Source organism: Phasianus colchicus, chromosome 4 (assembly GCF_987193195.1).
Source record: "Phasianus colchicus chromosome 4, bPhaCol1.hap1.1, whole genome shotgun sequence".
Lineage (NCBI taxonomy): Eukaryota > Metazoa > Chordata > Aves > Galliformes > Phasianidae > Phasianus > Phasianus colchicus.
The window spans coordinates 47,788,479-47,814,160 of NC_143439.1; the positions used below are offsets into that span (position 1 = coordinate 47,788,479).

The 25,682-nt window shown below is 36.3% G+C and overlaps 1 protein-coding gene across 11 annotated transcripts in view; it reads left to right on the plus strand.

The window, feature by feature from the left end:
* Positions 1 to 25,682, plus strand: part of FRYL (FRY like transcription coactivator) — a 158,008-nt gene that overhangs the window by 60,249 nt on the left and 72,077 nt on the right. For all 11 annotated transcript variants that reach the window (XM_090139463.1, XM_090139464.1, XM_090139461.1 and 8 more), the window contains 10 exons: positions 6,707 to 6,906; positions 13,378 to 13,431; positions 16,134 to 16,273; positions 16,750 to 16,846; positions 19,302 to 19,381; positions 20,033 to 20,113; positions 20,532 to 20,700; positions 21,650 to 21,742; positions 24,265 to 24,363; positions 25,413 to 25,514. In XM_090139463.1, coding sequence (XP_089995589.1) covers positions 6,707 to 6,906; positions 13,378 to 13,431; positions 16,134 to 16,273; positions 16,750 to 16,846; positions 19,302 to 19,381; positions 20,033 to 20,113; positions 20,532 to 20,700; positions 21,650 to 21,742; positions 24,265 to 24,363; positions 25,413 to 25,514 — 1,115 coding nt within the window. The remainder of the gene's footprint in view (positions 1 to 6,706; positions 6,907 to 13,377; positions 13,432 to 16,133; positions 16,274 to 16,749; positions 16,847 to 19,301; positions 19,382 to 20,032; positions 20,114 to 20,531; positions 20,701 to 21,649; positions 21,743 to 24,264; positions 24,364 to 25,412; positions 25,515 to 25,682) is intronic.

The window sequence follows — 25,682 nt, forward strand, 5'->3', positions numbered from 1 at the left end:
TTTTAGAATGGCTCTTTCTTTATACTTGATCTGTAGACCAGAGGCTGAAGTTTGAAAAGTGCATCTTTTATTAGAGAACTATGTGCTAAACTTAGTCGTCTTCAGAAAAATGTTTGGCCATTTCTTTTATTCAAATAATGAAGCATGTTCATGGAAGATTTTTTCTGCTGCTATGAGTAAGGACACTTAGGAAATGGAAACTTGATGGTATAAAAGAATTGGAGAATTGAAAAAAAATGAGAAGGTTTTTTAATATGTTGCTGTAGAGAGCAGACTGCTGGTTTTGACGTGGGAGACTTAATTTTTTGGCTCTGCTCATGAAGTGTTGGGGTGACTATTGGGCAGATTAGATTGTCTCTACCGAGCATCAGTGTCCTTATTAGGAAATAAGTAGTTTCTCTAGTTAAGTAAATGAAGAGTTGTTGCTATGAAGCACTCTTAATATTTGTTACAGATATCTTTCCATGTAGATTAATTTCACTTCTGTGAGGTAGAGTGAGATAGTCTAGATGTTTATCAGAACAGGAGACAAGGAGTTTAATTAAAATACTATGAAGAAAAAGCACAGATAATATTTTCAATCTTTTGAAATTTTCATATTGTCAGTTGGACTTTCAAACCCTCTTCTGCAGCAAGTATCACAGGAAGCCTGAAGTAGGTGTGATACTGTCTGTGCTGTGAAAATAATAATAAAATGATGAATCATGAAATGTAAGCTGTATAAAATGGTTTACTACCTTAGCAATGAGCTAAACGTAGCAACTAAGTACATAATCCGTTTGATGAGAATGATGGAGGCCTTCTCAAAAGTGTGTTGAGTATTCTTATTTTATAATTGCATTCTGTATTTAAAATAAATTGCCAAATTTATTTACAGCCATTGTAAAAGAGGACAGATGCTTGGTAGAAGTTCTGCTTCAGTCCAACCAAATATTCCAGCTTTCTCAGCAGCAATAACAACTCCAGTAGAGCAAATTTCAGGTAGATAATGTGAGTCTCCTAGTACTATTTAAAGCAAATAAGAAGGATCATCACTTAATTAAGTGGAAAGCGGTACCAAAAAAGTATACAAAACCTAAAAGCCATTGTATATTAGCTGTGAAATCAGTTGTGCTCCCACACTGCCACAGGTTGATGTGCATTAGTTACCTTGGGTACCTGCTTGGTATGTGCGAGTCCTGAATAACCTCACTGGTGTATATGGGACCCCATTTATATCCTCAGCCACTTGATGTGTTTGGACTATACAAAGAGAAGCAGGATGATAAAAATACCATTCTTTAATATCAACTTCAGTATTAAGTAAACTTTCATAGGTCTGGATGCTTGTGTTTACCATGAAGAAGTTTTGTTACTAATTTAACATCCATCCGTATGTGTTGCCTTTTGACCTAGGAGTGCGTTGTCTGTCTAATTATCCTTTGTATTGTTTCAGTGTTCCTTGAAACTATCCAAACAATTTGGCGTGTCCCTAGCAACCAAACAATACTGTTTAACAGATATTTCCTACAGCTCTTCAGGGGCACTTGTTTCCAAATTTCCCACGTAGCACTAGCTCACATTGGAACAAACAAACAGGATATTGTTTCAAGTGAATAGCACCCAGTGTTTCAAGCAGTTTATGAAAGTAGTTTTTTGTTATCGGACTGTTGCTAGTGGTATGGTATGGTTTTTGGTTCCAGATTTTGTCTGAAGTGCTGCAGACTGTTCCATAGTTTTAAGCTTCAGAACAATGTTCGAAACTTACCTTTTCTCAGGCAGCAGTGAATGCTTTGGTGGCAGGGAGAAGAAAGGAAGTATTTAATCCTACCCTGTAATGAGATTTCTCCATTAAATATGCTGTTTAAAATCCACACAGATCCTTTTTAGAATGTTATCAATTGTGAGTTCATGAATCCCACTGAACATAATTATACCAGATAATCATGTAGTTAAGAAATCTGATAATAGATTTTGGCTTTCCTTTACAGAACTACTGTATATATATCCTTTTATTAAACGCACATCAACCCCCTCCCTGTTTTCCCTCCTTTGTATTTTTTTTTTCCTGTTTATGTTAAGCTTACTTACTGGTTTTACATAGCAGTTAAAACCACAACCATTGTCAAATACAGAGCAAGAGTTATTAAAAGTCTTCAGCAAGTTCACAGATTAAAGTAAATCCTAGTCTTTTATCCAGCTATTTGAGTATGCTGGTCCTTCAAGGAGTCTACTGTATTTCTAACTTTCTCATGACACTGTTTGTAATTGCATTTTTGACTTTTTCTTTTTCTTTTCTTTTTCTTTTCTTTTTCTTTTCTTTTTCTTTTCTTTTTCTTTTCTTTTCTTTTCTTTTCTTTTCTTTTCTTTTCTTTTCTTTTCTTTTCTTTTCTTTTCTTTTCTTTTCTTTTCTTTTCTTTTCTTTTCTTTTCTTTTCTTTTCTTTTCTTTTCTTTTCTTTTCTTTTCTTTTCTTTTCTTTTCTTTTCTTTTCTTTTCTTTTCTTTTCTTTTCTTTTCTTTTCTTTTCTTTTCTTTTCTTTTCTTTTCTTTTCTTTTCTTTTCTTTTCGTGGGGAGTGGAGATTCATTACCAACTGAAAGATTTGTGCATGTTAGCAGTATTGCAGATATTTGTGGCTTTGCTCGTCTTACATCTGGTTTTAGATCAACCATAAATAGTCTTGGGACCTCATCCTGAGTGTGAGATGCTGTTTTGTATCTTTGAAAATTAATGTATGTTAAAGTCAGTGAGATAAGACATTAGAGACTTGGACATGCTAGGAAGAGTCCAGTGGAGGGCTTCCAAGATGATGCAGGGCTTGCAACAGCTGCTCCTGTGGAGTGAGGCTGAAAGCTAGACCTGCTCAGCATGGGGAAGAGGAGTTCAGGGGGATCTCATCGATGTCCATAGATACTTAAAGGGAGAGTGCAAAGAGGGGTAGAGCCAAGGCTCTTTTTAGTGGTATTTAGTGCCAGAGCAAGAGGCAATGGGCACAAACTGCCCAAAAGCTTCTCCTTGGAGATATCCCCGTGTGCATGGGCCTGGGCACCTTGCTCTGGGTGTCCCTGCTTGGACATGGTTTGAGCCAGATGGACCTGGAGGAGATTCTGTGGCCTCTTATTGAGAATTAGTCGACTTTTATTTGGTGCAAAGTAAATAAAGTACTGTGAGGATGATCCGATCTCAGCCTTTTCCAGATTCTTTAGTGGCAGGGATTTTTAGGGTCATCTTTTAAAAGCTGGATAAGGAAGTGTATTTTGTAAATACACTTTTAAGACTTGCCTACACAAAACAAAGAGTGTTATGGGTTAAGAAGTATATTACTCTCGCTCAGTTTCCATGCAGAGGCACAAAGTTCCAGCTCTTGTTGAGGAACGTGGGCTGGACAGCAGTGGTGGTGATCGCTGCCAAGCTCTGCCTGGTTGTTTGGGCATCGTGGCACGCTTCAGTAGGCAAGGCTGGAAGGAGCCAAAGCAACTGCTTCAGTAACTTCTTTCTGAGCAGGTGCAGCTAGCAATGCTCAAGGGGTGGTTTACAATTCTCCCATTTCTTTTAGTTTCCATATGTGATTTAAAACAATGAAGTCAATTAAGTTACTGTTGAATAGAACAAAGCCTTGGCTTTCTATAAACACTCATATTTAGGATAGAAAGAACTGCTTATCTAGAAATATGTAATATCTGTTGGATACTTCAGCTTTTAGGCACCTTAGTACCTGAAACTTTTACTTGTCTTTACAAGTCTTTACAAGTCTGCAAGTCTTTCCAATTTAGGCACTTTCTAAAAGAAATTTTGTTGTTTATGTTTGATGAAAATGAGAGTTGTTCCAAATCTCTGTGTATTGCAATGTTTTTCTGTTTTGCAAAGCTCAGAAACTTGGTGTTTCTGCTTGTTACCTGCTGAGGCTAGAAAGGATACATTCCTTCTTGTCTTCTTTTCTCATGTCTTTGTACTTTTATTCTTGACCCATAACATATCTTTCATTTCCTTTGCTGCCTTTGGAAGCGTTGGGGTCTAAGAAAGGCATGAACTTGCATGTTGGAGGAAGCACAGAGTGCTTGTAGAGAAATAAAATGGGCTTTTTTGTTGAGAGGTTTTTAAATCCTGTGCTAATGGGTAAGTGGAGTAAGAAAAGAGTTTTCCTTTCAAGTTAGGTATTTTGGATTGTTGTCTTTCTTTGTTGCAGGCACTTTGGTCTCTGGTCTCTTCCCAAAAATCTTGGTGTACTTTGCTGTAGTGACTTTCCACCCTGGGGATCTGGAGCCTGGCAGCACTTCCTAGCTCTTGTTGCCTGCATTGTGTGGCACATAAATTTCAGTGTCTTTTGTCAGCAAGACCAAAAAGTTAGATTGAAATCTTACAGGATGTTCTGAAGCACATTATGTCATGTGGCAGGTGTGCTTGTATGCTGAGTGTTCTGGCACATCACCTGCTGTGCCCCCTGATTACTGGCAACAAGGCTGTGTGATTTTGGCATTTCTTTCCTGTCTGTAAGAGGACATATGGCATTTATATATGGCAAAACATACGTATTGCTCAAACTGCACGGCTTATCTTTTCTTAACAAAAATGGTTTGAGCAGCAAATCTGTGCTAGAAATACTTGGAGGAAAAACACAGATCATACATACTAACAAGCTTAAGCAAAGGAACTTTCTTTGAGGTAATTGGGACCATTCTTGCATTTCCCTTCATGCTGAATTGTCAGCTTTAGTAATGCATTTGATACATGGATACTTTCTGTGGAAGTTGAGGAAATCTGCATTTTGTCTAACATAACTTTCTGAAGTTACAGAAGAAATTCTGAGTGGCTTATACGCAAACTTGGGAAGGCTGTAAGTGAAGCACTCTTAAGACTTGGTTTCCGTGATAACCAGTATTTTCACAGATGAGATGAAGAATGAAAAATTGTTGAGTGAAAGTTGTGGATAACGTTTAGCATATAGGAATTCCATTTGCACAACTTGAAAATAAATGAAAATTTTGAAAATTAAGAAAAATTGGTAAAGTGCATCTCAACACCTTTTTAATCACAGAAAGCCTACAGAGCCTTACCTGAGCAAATCACAATAAGTAATAAAGTAAAACAGACTGATACAACTATCATAGGAAAAGAAAATTCTAGTATGAATAGGGAACACAGAACCATAGATGTTGAGGGGGACCTCTGGAGCTCATCTTGTCAAGACCCTTTGCTAAAGCAGGTTCCCTCCCTTCAGTAGGTCACACAGGAAATTCTCAGTATCATAAGAAGTCTCAGTATCTATTTCTAATATTTAAAAAAAACTTAATAAGCCAATAAGTATTTTGATTTTGTGTGTGCAATATGAGAATTATTATTGTTTCCCCTAATTGTCGTGGATGTATTAAGCACTTTGAACAGTGAGTTGTAATACCTGATTTTTGATACTGCAAGTCATGTCAGACAGTAGCTGTAGTAACAGCAAAGAAATGCTTTTAAGTGCTTAGAGAGGAAAAGTGAAATTTAAAGTGGGTAAATATTATGCAGTCTTAGCCTATGACAATTTCAGTAGATGAGTGAATGCTCTGTTAGAGAGAATAATATATTGATCAGTTATTTAATATGGCTGGCAGGGGACAAGTCTTCAAGATTTTTTGTTAGAGGGATGTCCTGGTTTCAGCTGAAATAGAGTTAATTATTTTCCTAGTACAATGCTCTGTTTAGGATTTAGGATGAGAATAATGTTGATAGCACACCAATGTTTTAGTTGTTGCTGAGCAGTGCTTACACAGAGCTAAGGTTGTTTCAGCTTCTTGTGCTGCTCTGCCAGCAAGGAGCTGGGGGGGGGCACAAAGGGCTGGGAGGGAACAGCAGTGGGACAGCTGACCCAGGCTGGCCAAAGGCATGTCCTGTACCAACTGGCGTCATGCTGAGAAAAAACTGGCTGGGGGGAGGAAGCTGCTGCTGCTCAGTGCCTGGCTGAGCATCGGACAGCGGGGAGCTGGTGAGCAATTGCATTGTGCATCACTTGTTCTGTATATTCTATTACTGCTGTTGTTATTATTATTATTACAGTTTGCATTCCTTTCCTGTCTTTATCTCAATCCATAAGTTTTACCTTTTTTCCATTTCTCTCTGCTGTCTCATTTTGGTGGGGGTGGGTGTGAGCAAACTGCTTTGCAGTGCTTAGCCACTGGCTGGGTTCAGCCACAACAAGAGTGGTGAAAAATAGCGAGTGTGACATCTCTAGAAAGAACTTGAATTCTTTTTTGAAAAAATCAAGTTGCAGACAGAAGTTGCAAAGAGGCATTTCTTGTAGACCAAGTAGAACCTTGAACTTGGATGGTTTATAAACATCACCTCTAGAAGATGCATCTCACAATACAGGCAGGTGGTCCTACAAGTTGAACTTTTGATTTTTAGCCATACTTGAACTGAAGACGTTGTGTACTAAAGTCTGTATATTTTATCATGGTCATCAACCAGTTATGTTCAGAATGAGGCTGTTCACACACCTTGAGGCAATTTTGCATTTTATCAGTAATAGAGTTTATGCTATACTCCCTTATCTAATCTTAGAGTGGAATTTCCTATCAAGTGCAAAATTACAGTTGAAAAAGACTTCTGGATGTTTCTTCTGGGATACAGAATGTTCTGTGTAGATACATTTATGTGGTGGATGAGAAAGTATCGAGAAGTGTCATTATTTAGAAGTTCTGTTTTATAGCTCACTCTTTTTTTTTTTTCTTTTCTTTTTTTTTTAATAGCCTCCACGCCACCCAGCAGAGTAAATAAACGCAGAGTTTCTCCAAGTGTTGCTTCCACTTGGGAAAAGAGAGGCATCATCATGTCTAACATTACTATTGATCCAGATGTAAAACCTGGCGAGTATGTCATCAAAAGCCTCTTCGCTGAATTTGCTGTTCAGGCTGAAAAGAAAATTGAAGTTGTAATGGCTGAACCTTTGGTGAGTCCTTTTTGTTTGTTGTTGTTGTTGTTTGTAATATCCCTTGAAATGATTCTGGTTTTGTTTTGTTTTGTTTTTTTTTCTCTAAAACAAACTGATATATCATATCTGTGGTAACTGAAAAAAACATCCCCAGATATTGTTCAGTTTTTGCAGGGATTACTTCGATAATAAACAGGCCTCTGCAAAGAGGATTGCTGCCTAGATAATGTTTTATTGACTTCCTTCAAAACTGTTGTAAGTGGTTACTGGAAGTAAGGCCTCTTAGTATTTCAAAGTTCTGAAAAATTACAAAAGGAAATAGTGACTACAAAAAATGTTCCTACATTACTACTACAAAGTATGTTTCCTGTTGATGTTCCTTTGAAATAATATTTTTTTTCAAAATATAATTTTAAAGAAAGATGCATTTGGTGTGTTTGCCAAGTAAGTTAGCACTGACACTAACATGTAAGAAACACAGTATCCAGTATATATTGCAGATTAGGTTAAAATGCAAAATTCTGTTTGTAACCACAGAATCATAGAATGGTTTGGATTGGGAGGGATCTTAAAGCCCATCCAGTTCCAACCCCATGCTGTGGACAGGACTGCCCTACACCAGCTCAGGCTGCCCAGGGCTCCATCCAACCTTGCCTTGAGCACCTCCAAGAATGGGGTAGTTGCTGGGCAGCTGTACCAGCACCTCACCACCTTCTGAGTAAAGGGTTTTCTCCTAGTGTGTAATCTAACTCCCTCCTTTTAGTTTAAAGACATACCCATTGTTCTATTATTATTATATCATGTAAAAAGTCACTACTTCTCCTGCTGATAAGCACCCTTCAAGTACTAGAAGGCCTTAGTGGGGTCTCCCTGCAGCCATCTCTTCTCCAAGCTGAAGAAGCATAGGTCCAGACTCTGTAGGAGAGATGCTTCAGCCCTCTGGTCATCTTCATGGTCTCTTCTGGACTATTTCCAATAGCATGTCTTTGTTGTGTTGGCAGCCCCAGACCTGCATTCAGTTCTTAAGGTGGAGCCTCACAAGAGCAGAACAAGACTGATACAGATGGCATACTCTTGAAATTAAATGGACACATACTTTTTTAATTGGAAACTATGTTCAATTGTGATCTTTACTTTGCGTGAACTTTGACCTGAATATCAGTGCCCCTTCAAGATGTTTTTTTTCCTTGTTTTTTTTGTTTTGTTTTGTTTTGTTTTGTTTTCTTTTTTAAAATATACACAAGTGACTTATAATCCTGCAATTAAATGGGAAATCCAAGACATTTATTAGTCTCCAAATCACACACAACGCATTGCAACTTTCAGAACTTTTTCTAAAATTATATTATTTTTAGGAATGAAAGTTAATATACAGATTATGTCTTCTGTGGCGTAATGCAGCTTGTATCATTCTTGACATTGCTCAGTTCCTCAGTAGTCCATATTTGTGCTTACTTTTTTAAGTTAATAAATAAATAAATAAATAAATTGCAAGATCACTGATTTGCTGGATGCAATTGTAAAAATTTAAGATGTTACTAACCTTATAACTTTGTGTGGTTGCAAGTATTTAACATAGTTCCACAGCATGACCATGTCTTGAATGTTTTCATTAACTGCTGTTATAGACTGTTCCTCACTCACAACACACCAGTGGGCAGTGATCGTGACCATGCTGTGCCAAAGGCATGGGATCAAGATCATGCTGTATTATGGGCACACTGACAAACAAACATTTGTTCTAGATGTCCATTTCCTACAAATAGCTTTCAATAGTTATAATATTAAGAGTATCCATCCCATGCTCCCCTGCCCTCTTTCCTGCATATATGCAGTGAGTTACAGTCTCTGTACTAGTATTTATTGGGCAGAACAGGACAAGGGAACACAGTAGTTTGGGCACGCAATGAATTTGGGTGTTGAAATCTGAAGACCCTTTCGTCAAAAGCTAAAGATAATAATATTTTGAAATGTTAATCGGAAAATCAACTAAATTGAAAGGCCTCTGTGTGCAACATTTGCTTGCAGAAGCATTTTTCATTATAAAGAGTAGTCCTACTAAAGTACAAGGCATGTGTGAGTGCTTGGACCCCAGTTTTGAAACTATGAAAAATGTTATGAGAGGCAGAAAATAAGGATAGAAAAAAATGAACTAAACATATTTTGTGGTACCACTAAGTTATCTTCAAGTGAAATCAGATGAAAGGCCAAGGAAAAGAAAACATTTCGTTATACACACCTATTTAGGTATACATTGTGCGTAAGTATACTTGTGTGTGTACCAGACAAGGATACAATTTAAACATAACTTTACTGTTTCCTTATCGACATTACAATGATTTAAGAGTTCAGGAGAGTTGGGTAAGAAATTACAGCAGTATTTGCAGAAAAACACACATAAAAATACTCAAGGGTGATTTTGAAAGGCACAGAGAGGAGAGGTGTGGAGTGGTGATGCTGACAGCAAACAGGAAGGTAACCAGTGAATGCCATCTGAGTATCTTTTTACAACTTGTTTGTTAAACATAGCATTTGGCCAGGACTCTTGCATCTATAATTCAAATGGACTGAAGGTAATTGCAAGAATTAATCAAGATCTGTTAATAAGATTGTAATACTGGTATTTTGAGCGCCTACAGTCATATAAAATTCCTTAGGAGAAGATATGAAATGATAATTATTGGTAGAACAGTGATTTGTGAAAGTCTTTTTAACAGTTCTGTCCGGCTCACTTGCTACATTTTAAAATTTATTTGAACAAAATGTATTGTAATGTGGCTAGGTTTAAATTTTGTTACATAGACAGCATTCCTGGTTTTATATTGATAAGAAGGAAAAACTATACAGGCAAACAGCAATTTAAAGGAGGTGCTAGAAGCTGTGGAAAAGTAAAACAACCTGAGCCCATACAGGGATTGAAGGGAATGCTAAAGTTGCCTGAATGAAAGGAAGTACTAAAGTGATCTTATTTTTGTGTGTAGCATTTGAGATAAACAGTGACTGTTCTAGTGTTTGACATTTGGGAAAGATGATGAAAGTCTGAAGGGGCAATGGAAAATTGTTGGCTGAGATTGGAGAAAAGATTTTGCAGGAAGAGAAGAAAGCCCCTTGCTATTTTAGTTTGTTTTGGTTTTGTCAGATGACATGGCTGTGGAGAACATACATATTTGGTACACAAATCCCTAATGTGTTAGATGGAGCCAGGCTGTTGGATGTTGTTTGGAGCCAATGAAGTTAGAAATTAGGCACTTAAAACTTGAAGTTGCCCATGCCAGCAGAGAAGCAGAAGTGGATGGAAAACAGTCACAGTGGGACAGCTGGGGCAGGGAAGGTGGTATGCTGCTCATTCAGGAGCTGATTCCCAAAAGCAACCGAATGGTTTCTCTGGTTGTGAATTTTGTTAGGGTATTCTGTGTGATGTTGCTTTTCATTGATTTATGGCTCTTCTCTCAGTATTTCATATTTTAAAAGAGAAAGGACTCAAACAAGATTTGTGCTTTGTTAGTTTTGATAGTTCTGTAGCTGAGAAAAGATAACTGAGAGGCATGAGGTACTTGTGGGCAAGGGAAAGATGAGAGAAGCATGTGTGCAAACTTCGCTGTTGTACCTGAGCAGCTCCACTGCCATGCCAAGGTGTGCAGGCTTCTGGGGTTGGCACTGGGGAGCTCTGGGAGTAAGGCCAATGGGTGGAACTTGTTTCCACCAGCATAACTGTTTGCACAGCACACACACGTCTACATCCTGGTCATTGCTGCCTGCTGTATGTTGACATTTCTGCTTTCAGCAGATGCAAACTGCTCTTTGGATAATTCAATAGTGTTTTTTTCATTTCTCTTGTGAAAGATAAATGCAGACCTATTGCTTCCATCTCTCCCTGAACTTCAGAAAGCTTGGAAGATAAGTCTTAAATTATTCAGTGAAAGTTCCCAAACCTTTTCTTCATGCTCTTGGATAGATTTTTGTATTTCGTGTGAGACAGCAGGGTCAATGACAAAGCAGTGTCAGAAAAACTCTTTGAAAGAAAATAAACTTTAAAGCCATGCAAATAAATCAAAGGCCTTGATAAACCTGTGACTGGGTTAGAGAGTACTATTTGGCCATGTCATGTTTGTTTGATATGCAACTATGGTGATGGAGGGGGAAAAAAAAAAAAAAAAGCTAAATTTGTAGAAGTACCTTGAAATAGCGTGCTGTCTGTTGACATGGACTTTTTTGTCTTAAGATTTCTGGATGATTTCACTTTTTTGTGTGTGTATGTTCTTTTGTTTAGCTATTTCTGGTTTTAGACACATGCAGTGCATATAATAACCTCAGTGTTTATTCACCTTTTTAATAGTCTTGCAGGACTGTGGTGAAAACATGGCACACCAGGTGTTGTGTCACAGGGAGGATGAAGGAGCCTCAGCTCTACCAGTTGTTTTATAGGAAGGTCACCTCTCCACTTAATAGGAAAGTCCACTTTTTCTCAGGAAATAGTTTTCCAGTTAATTTCCTTCAGCTCATTCAGCAGTATACAATGTTTATATTGGGTGGAACATTTCTCATGCGATCAATGTGATTACAATTATTTGTGCAGTTTATCTGAAAGCACAGTATGGGTATATGAATTCAGCACTACAGCAGAAAATTTCCTTGCATCATGAAACAAAACAAAACAAAAAAAAAATGGGGAGGGAGGTGGATTGTAATTAAAAGGAGATTCTGACATACCAATTACTCCTTGAAACTTTTAGTACCTGCTGCAAAATGTAAACTCTCATAATGGTATTTTGAACAGGCATAACACATCAAATTATAAATAATTGTAACATTCAAAAAAGTGTTCATTTGTCATTTCTGAAGCCTGTTCCTTCTTGCTTCAACATCAGTTGATGAACAAATAGAACTACTTTAGAGTATTAAATGCATTTTCCTGAAACCACCTTTTAAAAATGTTTTATTTAAAATGTACTTGAGATGTATATTAAAGACAGTGTTCGATTAGGCAATCAAGTAGTCCATATAAACAGGGGCTTTCTGAATCAGAGAAAGTGAAATTGGTCTGAATTCTCAGTAGGTGTTCTCAGTGTTCTATTTTATATTATGCTTTCAGAATGGGTGAATGCCTTTTGCCCGGGCAATGCTGAATTCAAGTTTTTAGAGAGCTGTAATAGTGGCAAGATACACTATTTGTAGTTGAAAAAGATACAGCTGCTGTTGGAGCAGAAAATGACAGAAACTGTCTCTAATTTTCAAGATCACAATTAAGATGAGGTAAAATAAACAGCTGGCTTGAATGCTGAGACACCCAACCCCAGTCCAGATCTGTTTCCCATGTAGTCTGTCTGCTTTGGTCTTGCAGGAGTTAAAGGCCAAGCAGTGCTGGCTTTGTAAATTTCCGTCAGCAGCGTGGCAGAAGGGTGTTGCCCCATGCCAAGCTGCTGAGCAGTTGCTGTTGGTGAGTGTTGCAGTGCTGCTGAGCTCTGGTGAGGTGCTGAGAGCTGCACACTGCTGTGCCATCCCACCTGGCGGCTGCTGCTGGGCTCGCCTGCTGCAGGCTCCTCTAGCTTCTTACATCCAGTACTTCTGCTCTCCTTGTCAAAGACAGGGGTTTCTGGTTTGTATATAACAAAGTGAAAAGTACTTCAGTGTGTCTGTAATTAGCTGAGAATGCTCACTGTGTCCTTACATGTCTTACTGCTTTTTAGTGTACGCTTAAGGCTTTATTCTAGCACTTGGGTTTATGGTTTAGCAAGCCAATCTGTACATCACTGGGACTTGGTCTTAAAAAAAAAAACAAAAGCTTTCCAGGTAGTCTAGCAAGAGACTTGTAAAAAATTGTATTTCTTGTAGCTGTACCTATTATAGTTCATGAGTGTTTTGTGTCATTTCCCACAATGCTTTAATTCACACTGAATTATTTTGTCATGAATATAATTGAATTTTGCTTTTAACAGAACGGTATACTTTCTGGTACTGGTAGCAATGAAATATTGTAATTAAGTCCCATTAATATTGCATTTTCTGTACTTTATGAAGGAAACTACTATTGACATACTCCTTTTCCTGGACTTGGTTTCTAGCTCTTTTCATTTGCTGTTCAGGGAAAGAGCAGACTAGCAGTGGACTGAGCAATAGATCACTTTAGCAAGACGGAGGTCGGAGGGGAATGGCTTTTCTCCACAGCCCAGCCCAGCCCACCTTGCCAACTGCCTCCATAGAGCACATTTCTGTGGGGTCTGCTGCTGGGGACAGTTGTTTGAGATTTTTCTGTTTGCTAGTATTATTAATGACTAGTATTATTACTGCTGTGCTGCTGAATTAACTTTGGATCTCTGCTCAGTTTCTTTTGAGCACTTCACGTCTTCAGAAATAGCTTTAGCTAAAAAATAATGCAAGTATTCACATTAAATGTTATTTCTTTGTTCTGTGATATAACTGGAAAAGAAAGAATCTTATCTTTGGTGAATTGCATTATGAGGTTTATATTTCTTTTTACTTCTCTTCCAGGAAAAGCTCTTGTCCAGATCTCTTCAAAGAGGTGAAGATCTTCAGTTTGATCAGGTAGGAGGCATGCCATGGAAGGCGATTCATGTAGGATTAAGGTGGCCTGTGTTTCTGCTACACAGTGTTGGGGTGGGTTAGAGCATCCCTATTGGAGTGCCTCAGTTGGCTTTAGAAGATTTAGACCCTCAAGGTTGGTTACCAGACCAGAGTTGTTAGAAACAAGCATAGAGGAGAAGCAAAAAAAAAAAAACGAACAAACACGTAAGAGTTTATTTTCCATGATGATAAGAAATAGAAGGTTAGTTGTCTGAAAATGACAGTGAAAACTGCTGAAGATAACATGTTGAACATGTTTGGACAAAAAGATTGTGTATTCCTAGCTTTGTGTATTACGCCTAAATTGCTTTGTTCTTCCATGTTTGGGGGTTTGGCTTTTACAAGCAAATAATGTTGATTTCAGTTACTTGATGCTTTCTGATTCTATAGCAGAAGACAGATACAGGGTGTAACTTCATTCTTTTCTGAGTGCATAATGTCACTGTAAAGCTATTATGTTTCACTTGGTTAACTGATCTACACCTGGAATAACTGCTGAATTTATTCATGTTTACTGTCTGTGCTTCTTTCATAACTCAGGCATGTTTTTGTCCTGTAACCTCTTCCTAGCTATGGAGCAGCAGCTCCACAAATAGTGCCCCATTAATTACATGTTGCTTTTCTTAACTGTTTTTTAGTAGCCTCTTACTGTATGAATTGCAATATTCTGTTTGTATCTTCTGTTACTGCAACTGTACAAGCTTCCATTATTCCTGTGATGTAGGTATTGCACCTAAGTCTGTGGATCTGACTGCTGTTCGGTTAAGAGCCATTCATGCTCCTCTTTCTTTTCCTGCCTTCCAAAAGAAAAACAGATACTGGCAAATGACATCTGATGTATAAGTTTATTTTCCAAAACCTCTTCCCCAGTAAATCTTATGTAGGCTTCTAATAATTTCTAATCTAAAGTATTCTGAGGCTTTTATCTTCAAAGTGAAGGTTAACTCACAAGCAAGGAAAATGGTTTAGGAAGGAGGTAGCTGAAGTTTTTTGGTACCTATAGTATTTTTATTTTAAAGCTAACCAAGGGCAAAATGATCTGAATTACTGGGGTCATCTGTGGAAATCTGTAAATCATCAGTATTATTTATTTTTTCTACAATTTTCCCCCTACAAGTCTTTCTCAGGATATTTTTATTAATTGCTAGTATTTGCATATTAAGCTACACATAGATTTTGCAAATAAGCTGAGTGCAGAAAACTAGAAAAAATATGGCATACAACTTTTGAAATTATGTGATATAGAAATAATCTAATTTTTCTAAAAATGTAATACTTAATAAGAAGAAATGCCGGTTTCGTATATGTGTCTGAATTCTTTTTTTGTTCTTTCATGATGTTTGTTGTCAGAACACTATTGTTATTTTTCTGACAAAAATTTTCAGACCTGTTCTCCATGAGAAATTTTTTTTACAGAGAGTCGGGAATTCTGCTTAATTCCTGTAACATGGATAACTAGTTGAGTAAAGTTTTCTGATAGCTGAAAGATTGTTCTGAGGTTTCCCTATGGTTGACTTCTCCCCATCCCTTTCCCAAAACTGAAAAAGCAGGATACCTTAAATGAGGGCAAAAAAACTGTGATACTGACATTATCTTAGGTTTCTGGAGTATTGAATAGTGGGAAATATGTAAGTTATAGCAAGGGGATGACTTCTATCAAAATCTCTCGTTTGAAAGTTGCAAGAGGTAATCAGTGTGTGGCATTTGGGAACAATGTGGTTACTTTCCTTTCCCAGCCACAGTTCTAGCAACTGACTGGCTTCCCACTGCCTCCTGATTGGGGCTTCTAGCTGCTTGGTACCATCTTTCTGCAGTCATTCTCCCCTCCATGCTTGGGCACAGAAAAGTTCTGTTAGTTTAAGTTAAAAGAAGTGCAGATAATTCAAATTTCATATTATTTTAAGGACTTCCTTCTCTGATGCCTTTTACTGACACTGTTTCACTATGTTTGCTTTCCTGAAAGGGGAGTTGGAGTTAGACTGAAAATAAATATAACTTGAGATCTAGGCAGACAAGTGTATTAAACATGGAGTTAGAATATTAAAAATAAGTTCATTTTTATTATTACTGTTTCCATTATAACAAAAAAAGCACGTTTTTCACAATTACATACTTGTTCATTTTAGAAAGGTCATCTTTTATCTGTCATAATTTAAAGGTAGGCAAGACAAGGCTGGATGTGGCTCTGGGCAGCCTGGTTTGGTGGTTGGCAACCCTGCTAATAGCAGAGGGATTGAAAGTAGGTGATCTTTGAGGTCCTTCTCAACCCAGCCCATTCTGTGGTTCTATGATTCTTCAGAAATGCATATAGTAGGATTCAGGGACTTCATAAAATATCTGTTGTTTTCTCAGTGGTTTCACATGGGCATTCTGTATAAATTTGGAGTTTTATGATCCCCATGAGCTTCAGAGTAATTTGCCTACTTATATTTGTCATGTTGCTTAACTTTGTGTTATATTTACTATTGTTCTCCAAGATGAAATTATACGTGATGCTGCTGCTTTGTGAAATTTTACTATATCCTTGTATATCCTTATATCCTTTATAAGACAATGTCAAACACCAGTCTGAAAGAATGATTATAGATCTATTTAAATAGAACAGGTATATACTTAAATCTGATTGCTTTGTCATGGTAAACAGTTTTTCTTATTTTTTTCAGTTGATAAGCTCTATGAGCTCAGTAGCAGAGCACTGTCTCCCCTCCTTGTTACGCACCTTGTTTGATTGGTACAGGCGTCAAAATGGAACGGAAGATGAATCCTATGAATACAGACCTCGATCTAGCACAAAATCAAAGGGGTAAGACTTTTCCTTGCAAAATCTGCTTAATTTTTGTGTGTCTTGTAAGAAAATCTAAGTGTGCTTTGTGTTTGGTGGGTTTTTTTGTTTGTCTGTTTATTTTTTGACAAACATTTTATATTTTGATCTATCAGTGACTAAATCTGCAGAGGAGGAAGATGTTTCGAGATGCTGCATTTAACTATGTGATTGATATCCACAAAATGACTTAATTTTGTGGATGATACAAAGAAGAAAGTTACACCCTGATCACTTCAAGCTAGTTTGTTCCCTTTAGGGGTTTTTTTGGTTGTTGGCAGGTCCTTTCAAGAGAGTTTGGGATTTTAGTGGTGCAGCAAACTATAAAGTCTTTCTAAGCATTTATACTTGTGTTTCACTATGATTGCATGGAAGATATGTGTGCTCCTCTGTAATATTTGTGATTAGTTGTATATGATATGTATGTTCTTGATTTTATTTATTTAATTTTATTTTAGGGATGACCAACAACGTGAAAGAGACTATCTACTTGAAAGGAGGGACTTAGCTGTAGATTTCATTTTTTGTTTAGTTTTAATAGAGGTTCTAAAACAGGTAAGCTCTTTGACATATTTCTTTTAATTATTGTTTTTTCATCTCAGTTTTAGTCACCTCCTCTAAAATTCTATATAGAAAACTGGAGCATACCTAAGATCAGCAGATGTAAGGTTGTAATTATGCCCTGCCTTATCTCAGTTCATTTCTTGGATCTGCCAAGCCAAAACTGCTAATGCAGTATAAAAAGTAAAATTGTAAAAATAACATTTTATTCGCATTCATCACCTTTTGTGTGCTTAGACACTTCTGAAATACAGTGTGAGGTTGTTGAATAGTAAGATTAAAATGTCACATCTCTTTAAATTGGAAGGGTTATGTAATTTTATTTTGCCTTTTGCTAATGTAGCACATGCACAAGTTTTGTTAATATAAAATTTGCATTGGTATATGCATAAGATAGCAGAGTTTGGCTTCAAGTAGCAGCCTTTTTTCTTATACATTTGAAAGGAGAAAAAAATAATAAAGTATTTGAAAGCAGAGTTAAGTAGTTGAAACAGGAAGTTTGCTCATATATTTTGTGTCTTTTGTGTGTAGGTATATGAAAATTAATTGGCTTTCTGTATTAAGTAAAAAAAAGGGCATGGCTTAATTTGCAGATAATTTGTAGGAAAATTGTGCTTATGTGGTTGTGTATGGCATGTTTGTGGTACAGGGAAAAATGAAAATAGTGAAACACAATTCAGAGCTGTCAATCCTTTGCTGATAAACCAACCAGTCATCTAAAGGGAAATTCTTATGCTGCAAACACAGCAACAAGTTAAACAACAGTATTAAAATGACTGAACTCTTATGTGTTAGTGTTTTACAGAAAGTAAATAAATAAATTGTTCATGTTCCCTACCTGCTTCAGTTTTTCTATCAGTGCTGGAAATAAAAGGGAAATGGAATAGATTATGTGAGCATTTGCTACATTCTGAACTGGTTTCAGTTTTTCTGTAGAGTAGCATGTGTGTTGCTAATGGGTCCAGATTTCAGGAGAGGTGCCAAATTTTTGATCTGAAAAGAGCCTGAGCTACATCTTCCATAGTGACTCTTGTAGTTCTTGGTGCACCTTTTACACATGTAATACAGATAAGTGTTTTTTCTGGAGTCAACTAATTCAGTGCTTATTCTTCAGTCTTTTGGAACACGGAAGAAAGTTCTGAACAGAAATTCTGATGTAGTTTTGATGGTTACTTTCTTTTTAGTCGGGATTCTCTATATCTTGAACTTCTAAATGTGCAATTATCTCAGTGTTTTGGCTGTATTTCTTCTTTTAGAGAAATTATTTGTCTAAATCCCTTTCCCAGTCATCTGTAGAAACAAAGGAAACAGACATCTACGTGGCTAATGATCTAGATGCTCAGTATTTTGTATTTTGTATTATTTTGTTTGATCTTTAAATTCTGCAGAAGTTCTTATCCCAGATCACCTCTGCAAGCTAAGGGTCAGGATTCTCTCTGCATTAAAATGCATTCACAAGTCACAGTTAGAGGTACTGCCTGCTTTCCACCCACCATGCCCAGATTTTCTTTCTTAAGAGCCCTGGTAAGGATATTTTTCTCTGGGAAGGTACTTCAGTGAGCCACTGAACCAAGCTATGTCACAGAGAATCCTTCATTTAATGTAGTCTTAATGGTTAACTGAAGGAAGTATGTTTTGTCTGTCATGTAGTTTGCATTTAGGCAGTCAAAGTGTCGAAAGGATAGCTTTCTATCAATAAGCATATTTACATTCACATTTAATCCTGCCTATCTTCCTGGAAGCCTTGTCATTGTTTGATTCTTAGAAACTGGGTATATAGCATGCAAGGATTATGATCCAGCCTCTTCTGTAATAAGTACAGAGCAAGTGGAGAGAGGGTTACGGGCATGACCTGTGTAGGAACAAAAATCTTACTTAAATGACTGCATATTACTCATTGTATTATATATCCATGTAAACAGCCTGTTCCAGTAACCACAAATTCTTGAATAAATAGCTTTATTTACACAGAAGCATATGAAATTCTCAAGCAATAAATGCTTCACTTTTTGTAGTCAAGAGAGTAATCTTTTATGTATTTCAAAAATACATTTGTGTTTTTCAGTCAGCTGTTTTCTTTTGAAACCGAGGAAAGTAGTGGTGTTAGAGAACCACTGCTTCTTTGTTTTGCTTTGTTTTTAAAAAGGACCTTTTCAACAGTCACCTAATTGTTACTTAATGTTAGGAAGATTTATTGTTTTGTCTATTCGCATTTGCAGCAAGTCTTATATGGTCACCAATATTGCTTTAATTTTAATATTTTAGGTTGTGTAAATGTTCATGTCTTGCGGAATGAGGTTGGCCTCATATGCCAGCAGAGGATTTGTGCTCTGATGAGAGTAGGAAATGTTTTTGCAGGACGCCTCACAGTCCTATTTATGCACTTCATACATACATCCACACACATATTTGCATAGTTACTTACCTGTACAAAACACTTTTGTTTCAGATACCTGTTCATCCAGTGCCAGATCCTTTAGTACATGAAGTTCTAAACTTGGCTTTTAAGCACTTTAAACATAAGGAAGGGTGAGTTTCGTCTGCATACTATACGTTTGTTTTGTATATATTTTCAGCCTGTGCTTCACTGTGGTAGCTGTTCCCATTTAATTGCTTCAATGTAACACATTGGCGATAATATTGTAAAGGAGCAATGATTGATAATTTAAAACTGAACACATATCTTGAAAGAGCACAGCTTTGTTAGATGTAATAATAATAATAGAGTTAATTTTGCATAGAATGATTTACATAGCCAACCAGAGCCAGAAAAGAGGATCGAGTTAGATAACGATAGTATCTACTAACTTCCTGTGCACAGTGTGTCTGATCAACGAAACAACACTATTTTACACAGAGTCAAAGAATCATAGGGTTTGGAAGAGACCTCTGAATGTCATCTACTCCAACACCCTGCTAAAGCAGATTCCCGAGAGCAGGTTGCACAGCATAGTGTCTATGTAGGTTTTAAATATCTCCGGAGAAAGAGACTCCGCAACTTCTCTGTGCAGCCTGTTCCAGTGCTATCACTTGCAATGTAAAGAAGTTCTTTCTCATGTTCAGATGAAACTTGTCCAATTTGTGCCCAAATGCCACCTATGCTTTTTATTTATGAATTTCATTGTTTTTATGGTAATATTACAGGATATGGAATGTCATCTTTTTCTTTCCTTCTTTTAGATATTCAGGAACCAACACTGGGAACGTGCATATTATTGCAGACTTATATGCAGAAGTGACAGGGGTTCTTGCTCAATCAAAGTAAGTTCAATCTCTGACTCTTCTTGGGGAAAATGATAGTAGAGTTGAAAGGTATTTAATGTTGCAGCATTTGTTAGTGGCCTCAATAACAAATAATGTAGAGTGATGTACGTTCCTCATGTTCTAACACAGTAGATTGAACAAATCAAGGCATAATCTTTACTTTAGTACAACAATTAATCAACTTGAAGATGCAGAGAAAAGAGGCTGGCTATCTGTCAGTAGTTGTTCTGTTAACAAGTGTATTCCAATGTGGTAATCATTCTTGAAATGCCTAGCTTTTAAGTATCAGGGTTCATCTTTGTTTTTAATTTACTGTGGATGCTGATATCAGTTACAGAATAAAGACATTAGTTCCGAATTAAGGATTTCATGTAAAAGAAAATGCAAATAAATGCAATTTATATCCCTTGTTCAGGTTTCAAGCTGTTAGGAAGAAGTTTGTCACTGAGTTAAAAGAACTGCGGCAAAAAGAACAGAGTCCTCATGTAGTACAAAGCATCATCAGTTTAATTATGGGAATGAAGTTTTTTCGAGTAAAGATGTATCCTGTGGAGGATTTTGAAGCATCATTTCAGTTCATGCAGGTAATCAAAAGTCACAGCAAACTCAATTAAGCTGTATTTTGGTTGTTTAGATCATGAAAGTGCAACAGTACTTACTGCAATCAGTTAACTCAGTTGTGTCATCCTTCATCCTTTTCTGTTAGTTTCAGAGTCCTCAGATGCATGAATCATTTGCTTCTCTATGGTTTATGAATACCTACCTACCATAATGAGAACCCATTCTGAGTTGTCGCAGTATTGCGGCTAACCTGTAATACATGAAATTGTTTGAGACTAAATGGAGATAGGTAGCAATCTACTATTTTTATTTCTTTATGAAAGTAGTTTGAAAAAGAAGTTTCTTAAGATATCTTCTTTTTTTAAATGGCTGAGATACCAAGAAGCACTTCTGTTTGAAAAACACTTCATTCTCAGAGAGAATTTGAATCTTTATTTGCTTCTATTGACTGTGGATTGAAAAATTGTTTAGCTGTTTAACAACCATTGACCTTGACATTAGTCCTGAGAAATCTACCGCACGACTGGATAGTTCAGTTTCTTTCAAGTTTTGTACAGTGAAGTGTGCATACAGGTGTGTGGATATTTATTCCTCTGTAAAATTGTTTTTGCATCCTTGTGTCAAAGTCACCTTGGAAATTCAAACGAGTACATAAAAATGTAAAATGTTAGTTTATAATGATTTCAGTGTAAGATAAGCATTTATTTTTTGCAAGTAGAAGAAAAATGTGCATCTTTTTTTATTCTGAATAGAAAAAACATCCCCTTTCAAGTTTTTACTTGTTCCTGGCCAAAAGGCATTTAAAGTTTCCAATCTTTTGTAAGTTGTTATTATTACAGAAAGTAAGACCAATTGTTTTCAAAATTTGAACTAGTAATTGATGTGTTACTGTGAGCAATATTTATGGTATAATGACATTTCTATGTCTTTTTTCTTTTTTCAAAATCTTTTTTTTAATTCTTCATCACAAAGGAATGTGCCCAGTACTTCCTGGAAGTAAAAGATAAAGACATAAAACATGCACTTGCTGGTTTGTTTGTGGAAATTCTTATCCCTGTGGCTGCTGTAAGTATTTTTTTTTCCTCCTGCCATTTTCCTTTTTTACAGTTGAGCTCTCATTATAAAATTGCTTCCAATGACCTTCATTATATTGCATTTTTACATATCTAAAAATGCTACTGAGTAAATTACTTATGAGCACCTACGTAAACTTTTGAAGGGAAGTTTGTTGGTACAATTTGCAGATTTTCCCATGTATTTTCAGGACGTTTTAACACTTATTTTCTTGACTCTTTTGTCACAACACTGTGATGTTATACTTGTTCTAAAAGACTGAAATTTCATGTATTTAATGTTTTGTTTATTTTGAGATCTCACTGACTTTCTTTTTAGCTGAAATCTCTAAGTTCTTTCTAGAATAAACTGATATATATAACATTTTTACAGTCAGGTAGGGAGAGTGTGAGCTCCAATGGAAGAAGAAAAAATTTAGCATAGAAGAATATCTTTGACCTCTACTTTCTCTTTCAAGTGTATCTGTCTTGTCTTGACCTGCAAGGATATGTTCATCTTCTCTGGATTTCTTAACTTTGGAACTTTAAAAAATATATATTAAAATGGAGGTGATATTTCATTTTAAGCCATGACCACAGAGATGTGGTGTTGATAGTAATGTTGTGATGTTTATTGACTAAAGTTTTAGTCTTACTTAATTTCTTCTCTTTTCTAGAGAAGAATGACCTCACTTGATGCGAGGTAGATGCATTTGTCATTTTGAATTGCGTAGTTGCTTGACAGGTCAAGTGAGTAGTGAATAGGGAAAGTACTTAGCATTTAGGTAAATATGACTTTTAGTTTACAAAATTGTCATTTAAATAGTAAAAAACACGTTTATTGATCAGAGGGAGGCAGCATTGGAATTGGAACTAGTCTGTGATAGTCACAGAGGCACGTACATCAGCTGTGCTTTGTGTGGATCACTTCCTACAAATAGTGGCTGAGTCAGTGCTTTCCGCAGTTGGTGAGGGTGTCTTGATCTTTCTTTCTTTCTGACTCACTGAATCTTTAATCATTTGATACAAATGACGCTTCTTAAACAGAAGCTGAGAACCCCATTTCAGGTGGAAATAGAGTTGAGAGGGTTAGTCATTCTCTACGTGAGATGCAAATTTGAATCTTTTCAAGTAGGGGGAAGAACTGAATGTGGATTTGCTGTTATCTTGGGTACAGAAAATCACTAGTGAGTAAGCTATTGGATTTCAGCATTATGACTTTGTTACTGTCATTCTCCTGCTGAGTCATTTAGGTGTTTTTAAAAAATACAACCGGATGTGGACCCTCCAGGTATAATGGATGAATGAATATTTTACAGAGGGGAAGTTAAAGTTGATCTATCAGCTCAAGGTTATATCCGAAAGCAGCAATGAGGTGTTGGCAACAACTGGCTCCAATTTATAAAGTGACACTAGGGGAAATACCAAACAACTTAGATCTTAAGAATAGCAAAAGAGAAATAATTTGGACACATGACAAAAGTTCTTTAAAAATGTCTTTTTTACACTTTGCAGTATACAGTATTTTGGTTTTTTTTTATGTCTCTGCACCATGAATGTGTTGAGATTCTTCTTAGCAATTTGGACATATCTTTTAATAACTCTTATTTCTGTAATAAAAAACTAAAAATAAATAAATAAATAAATAAAAATTGTATATATACATATATTAAATGCTTATATTGGGTAAACTGGAGAAATGGCGAAATCACTTTCACCTTTCACTGTCTAAAAATACAAAATGAAAATAAGTATGTTTGCTTCTGCAGTGTTGTAAAGAACATGCAATTACCAAACTTACTTTTATAGATAATTTCTTCCAGAAAAGCAAAACGAAACAAACATACAAAAACAAAATAAAAAACCAACCAAACCAAACAAAACAGGCCAGAATTCAATAAATACGGGAAAAGAAAGAAAGAACAAAACAAAGAATAGAGTAGTAGATCAAAATTACACTTAAATTGATTATAAGAGGCATCCAGAGAGAAGTGTAAAAGATGAGGGGAGTGGGGAGAAGGCTGTTTTGAATCCAAGAATGGATTGGGTAATAAAAATGCAGAGGTGTGTTCATCTCCTTCATTAATTGTGCAGACTGTACGAAGACCTCTGGTGTTGTTGATTGCCTAGTAATCTGTGTGTCATTTCTTTCAAGTTTTCAGTTTTTCATAATTGGGAGATATAAAAGAAAAGGGGAGCACTGAAAAAGGGGAACAATGAAAAAGTAATGGTTGTTATTTTTGAAATATATTAAATCGTACTTTCAGTGTAGTTTTATTTATTATATGGCAGCTAACTATTTTACATTCTTTTCTTTAAGTATGGAAAACAAACCAGGTTTTTAAAATAATGTTTTGTAGTTGGTTGTTTTGTAACTTATGTAGCTGTGGTGATAGTTCATTACACTTTTGTTTATATTTCAGACTGTTATCAAATGCTTAGCCAACGTGAGATTTAACTTTTGAATGTTCTTAAATTCCATGAACATTCTTTATAAAATTTTAAATCAATTTATGTGTGTATTTTTTTTAATAGGCTGTTAAAAATGAAGTGAATGTGCCATGTTTGAAAAATTTTGTGGAGATGCTTTATCAGACTACCTTTGACTTGAGTTCAAGAAAGAAGCATTCGCTGGTATTTTAAAGAAATATTTCAACTTCTCCATTTTGTTCATCATAGGCTTTTAAGCTAATACATTATCTTATGTTAAAAGCTGTATTAATTTCAATCTGAACTCTTCAGTTTGAGTACAATCCAATTAATGCTACATATATTGCATTTGCTTTGATATTTATCTGTTTCTTTGTGCAAGCTATGGTGCTGTTATCTCATTTATGAGATTGTTTTGAAATTGATACTTGTTCTTGTTTTAGTTCATTTTAGCACAGTGTTATTTAACCTGATAACTCTTCTGATAAGAACTTGCATACAAGGACTTCATATATTTATATCATGTCTAATTAAAAGATAGAAGTGGCAGGCAAGACTTACCAGCAAAATAACAGCCTGCTAAGTAGTCTTGTTCTGCTTGTTTTTTTCCCCTCCACGTGTAATCTATTCTTCTTTTTCTAAAGTATTTTATTACTACTTTCTGATAGAAATCTCTACAGATTTCTTCCCCCATGACTACATTTTAAAAATCTTGTGTTAAAAAAGCAAAGCTAGATCGTCCTAGTTTGCATATTCACAGCCATTATCAAGCTAGTTTTTCTTGATTAATCAAAGTAGACCTTGAGGAGCAGTAAAATGTCTGACAACCTCAAGTCTGCCTCAGTTTTTACTGAGCTGATAGGTTCTTTTTTTTTCCTTCAAAGGCAGCTCCCTCTCCCACCACAGAAGACCCTGTGAAATGACTCATATGATTGCAGGGAAAGCGAATATTGTAAGAAGGGTGACATCTGCCAGCAGCCTTTCCTTGAGGTCAGGCCTTGGTAGATGAGCTCCACTGTGGTCTCCTGGTGTTACACTGTGAGCTGTGCAGCACACAGCTTACAACACCCACTCCTGGCTAGCAGACACGTCCTAGTACAGGGCAGAGGCTACAGCAGAATGTAACCTGGTGACCAGTCCTAGCTGCTGTGAGAGCCTGAGGCAGGAACCAGCTCTATCTCATTCTCGATGTACAAGACTTGGGAGGTCTGCTAAGAGCAATTTGATCGATTCTTTTTCCCCCCTACTCATAGGCTTTGTATCCATTGATCACCTGCCTGTTGTGTGTCAGTCAGAAACAGTTTTTTTTAAATAACTGGCACGTTTTCCTGCAGAACTGTTTGTCACATCTAAAGGTAAGAGTCCTTTTCAATTCAGAAACTGTTGCAAATCAGTAGCATTTGTTCCAATATTTTCTCAGACACCTACTGCCAAATAAATACAATTAGCTATTTAAAAGGACACTGTCATTAAAGAAAAAAAATAATGTCTTAAGTCTTCATTAATACTAAACCTCTTATGAT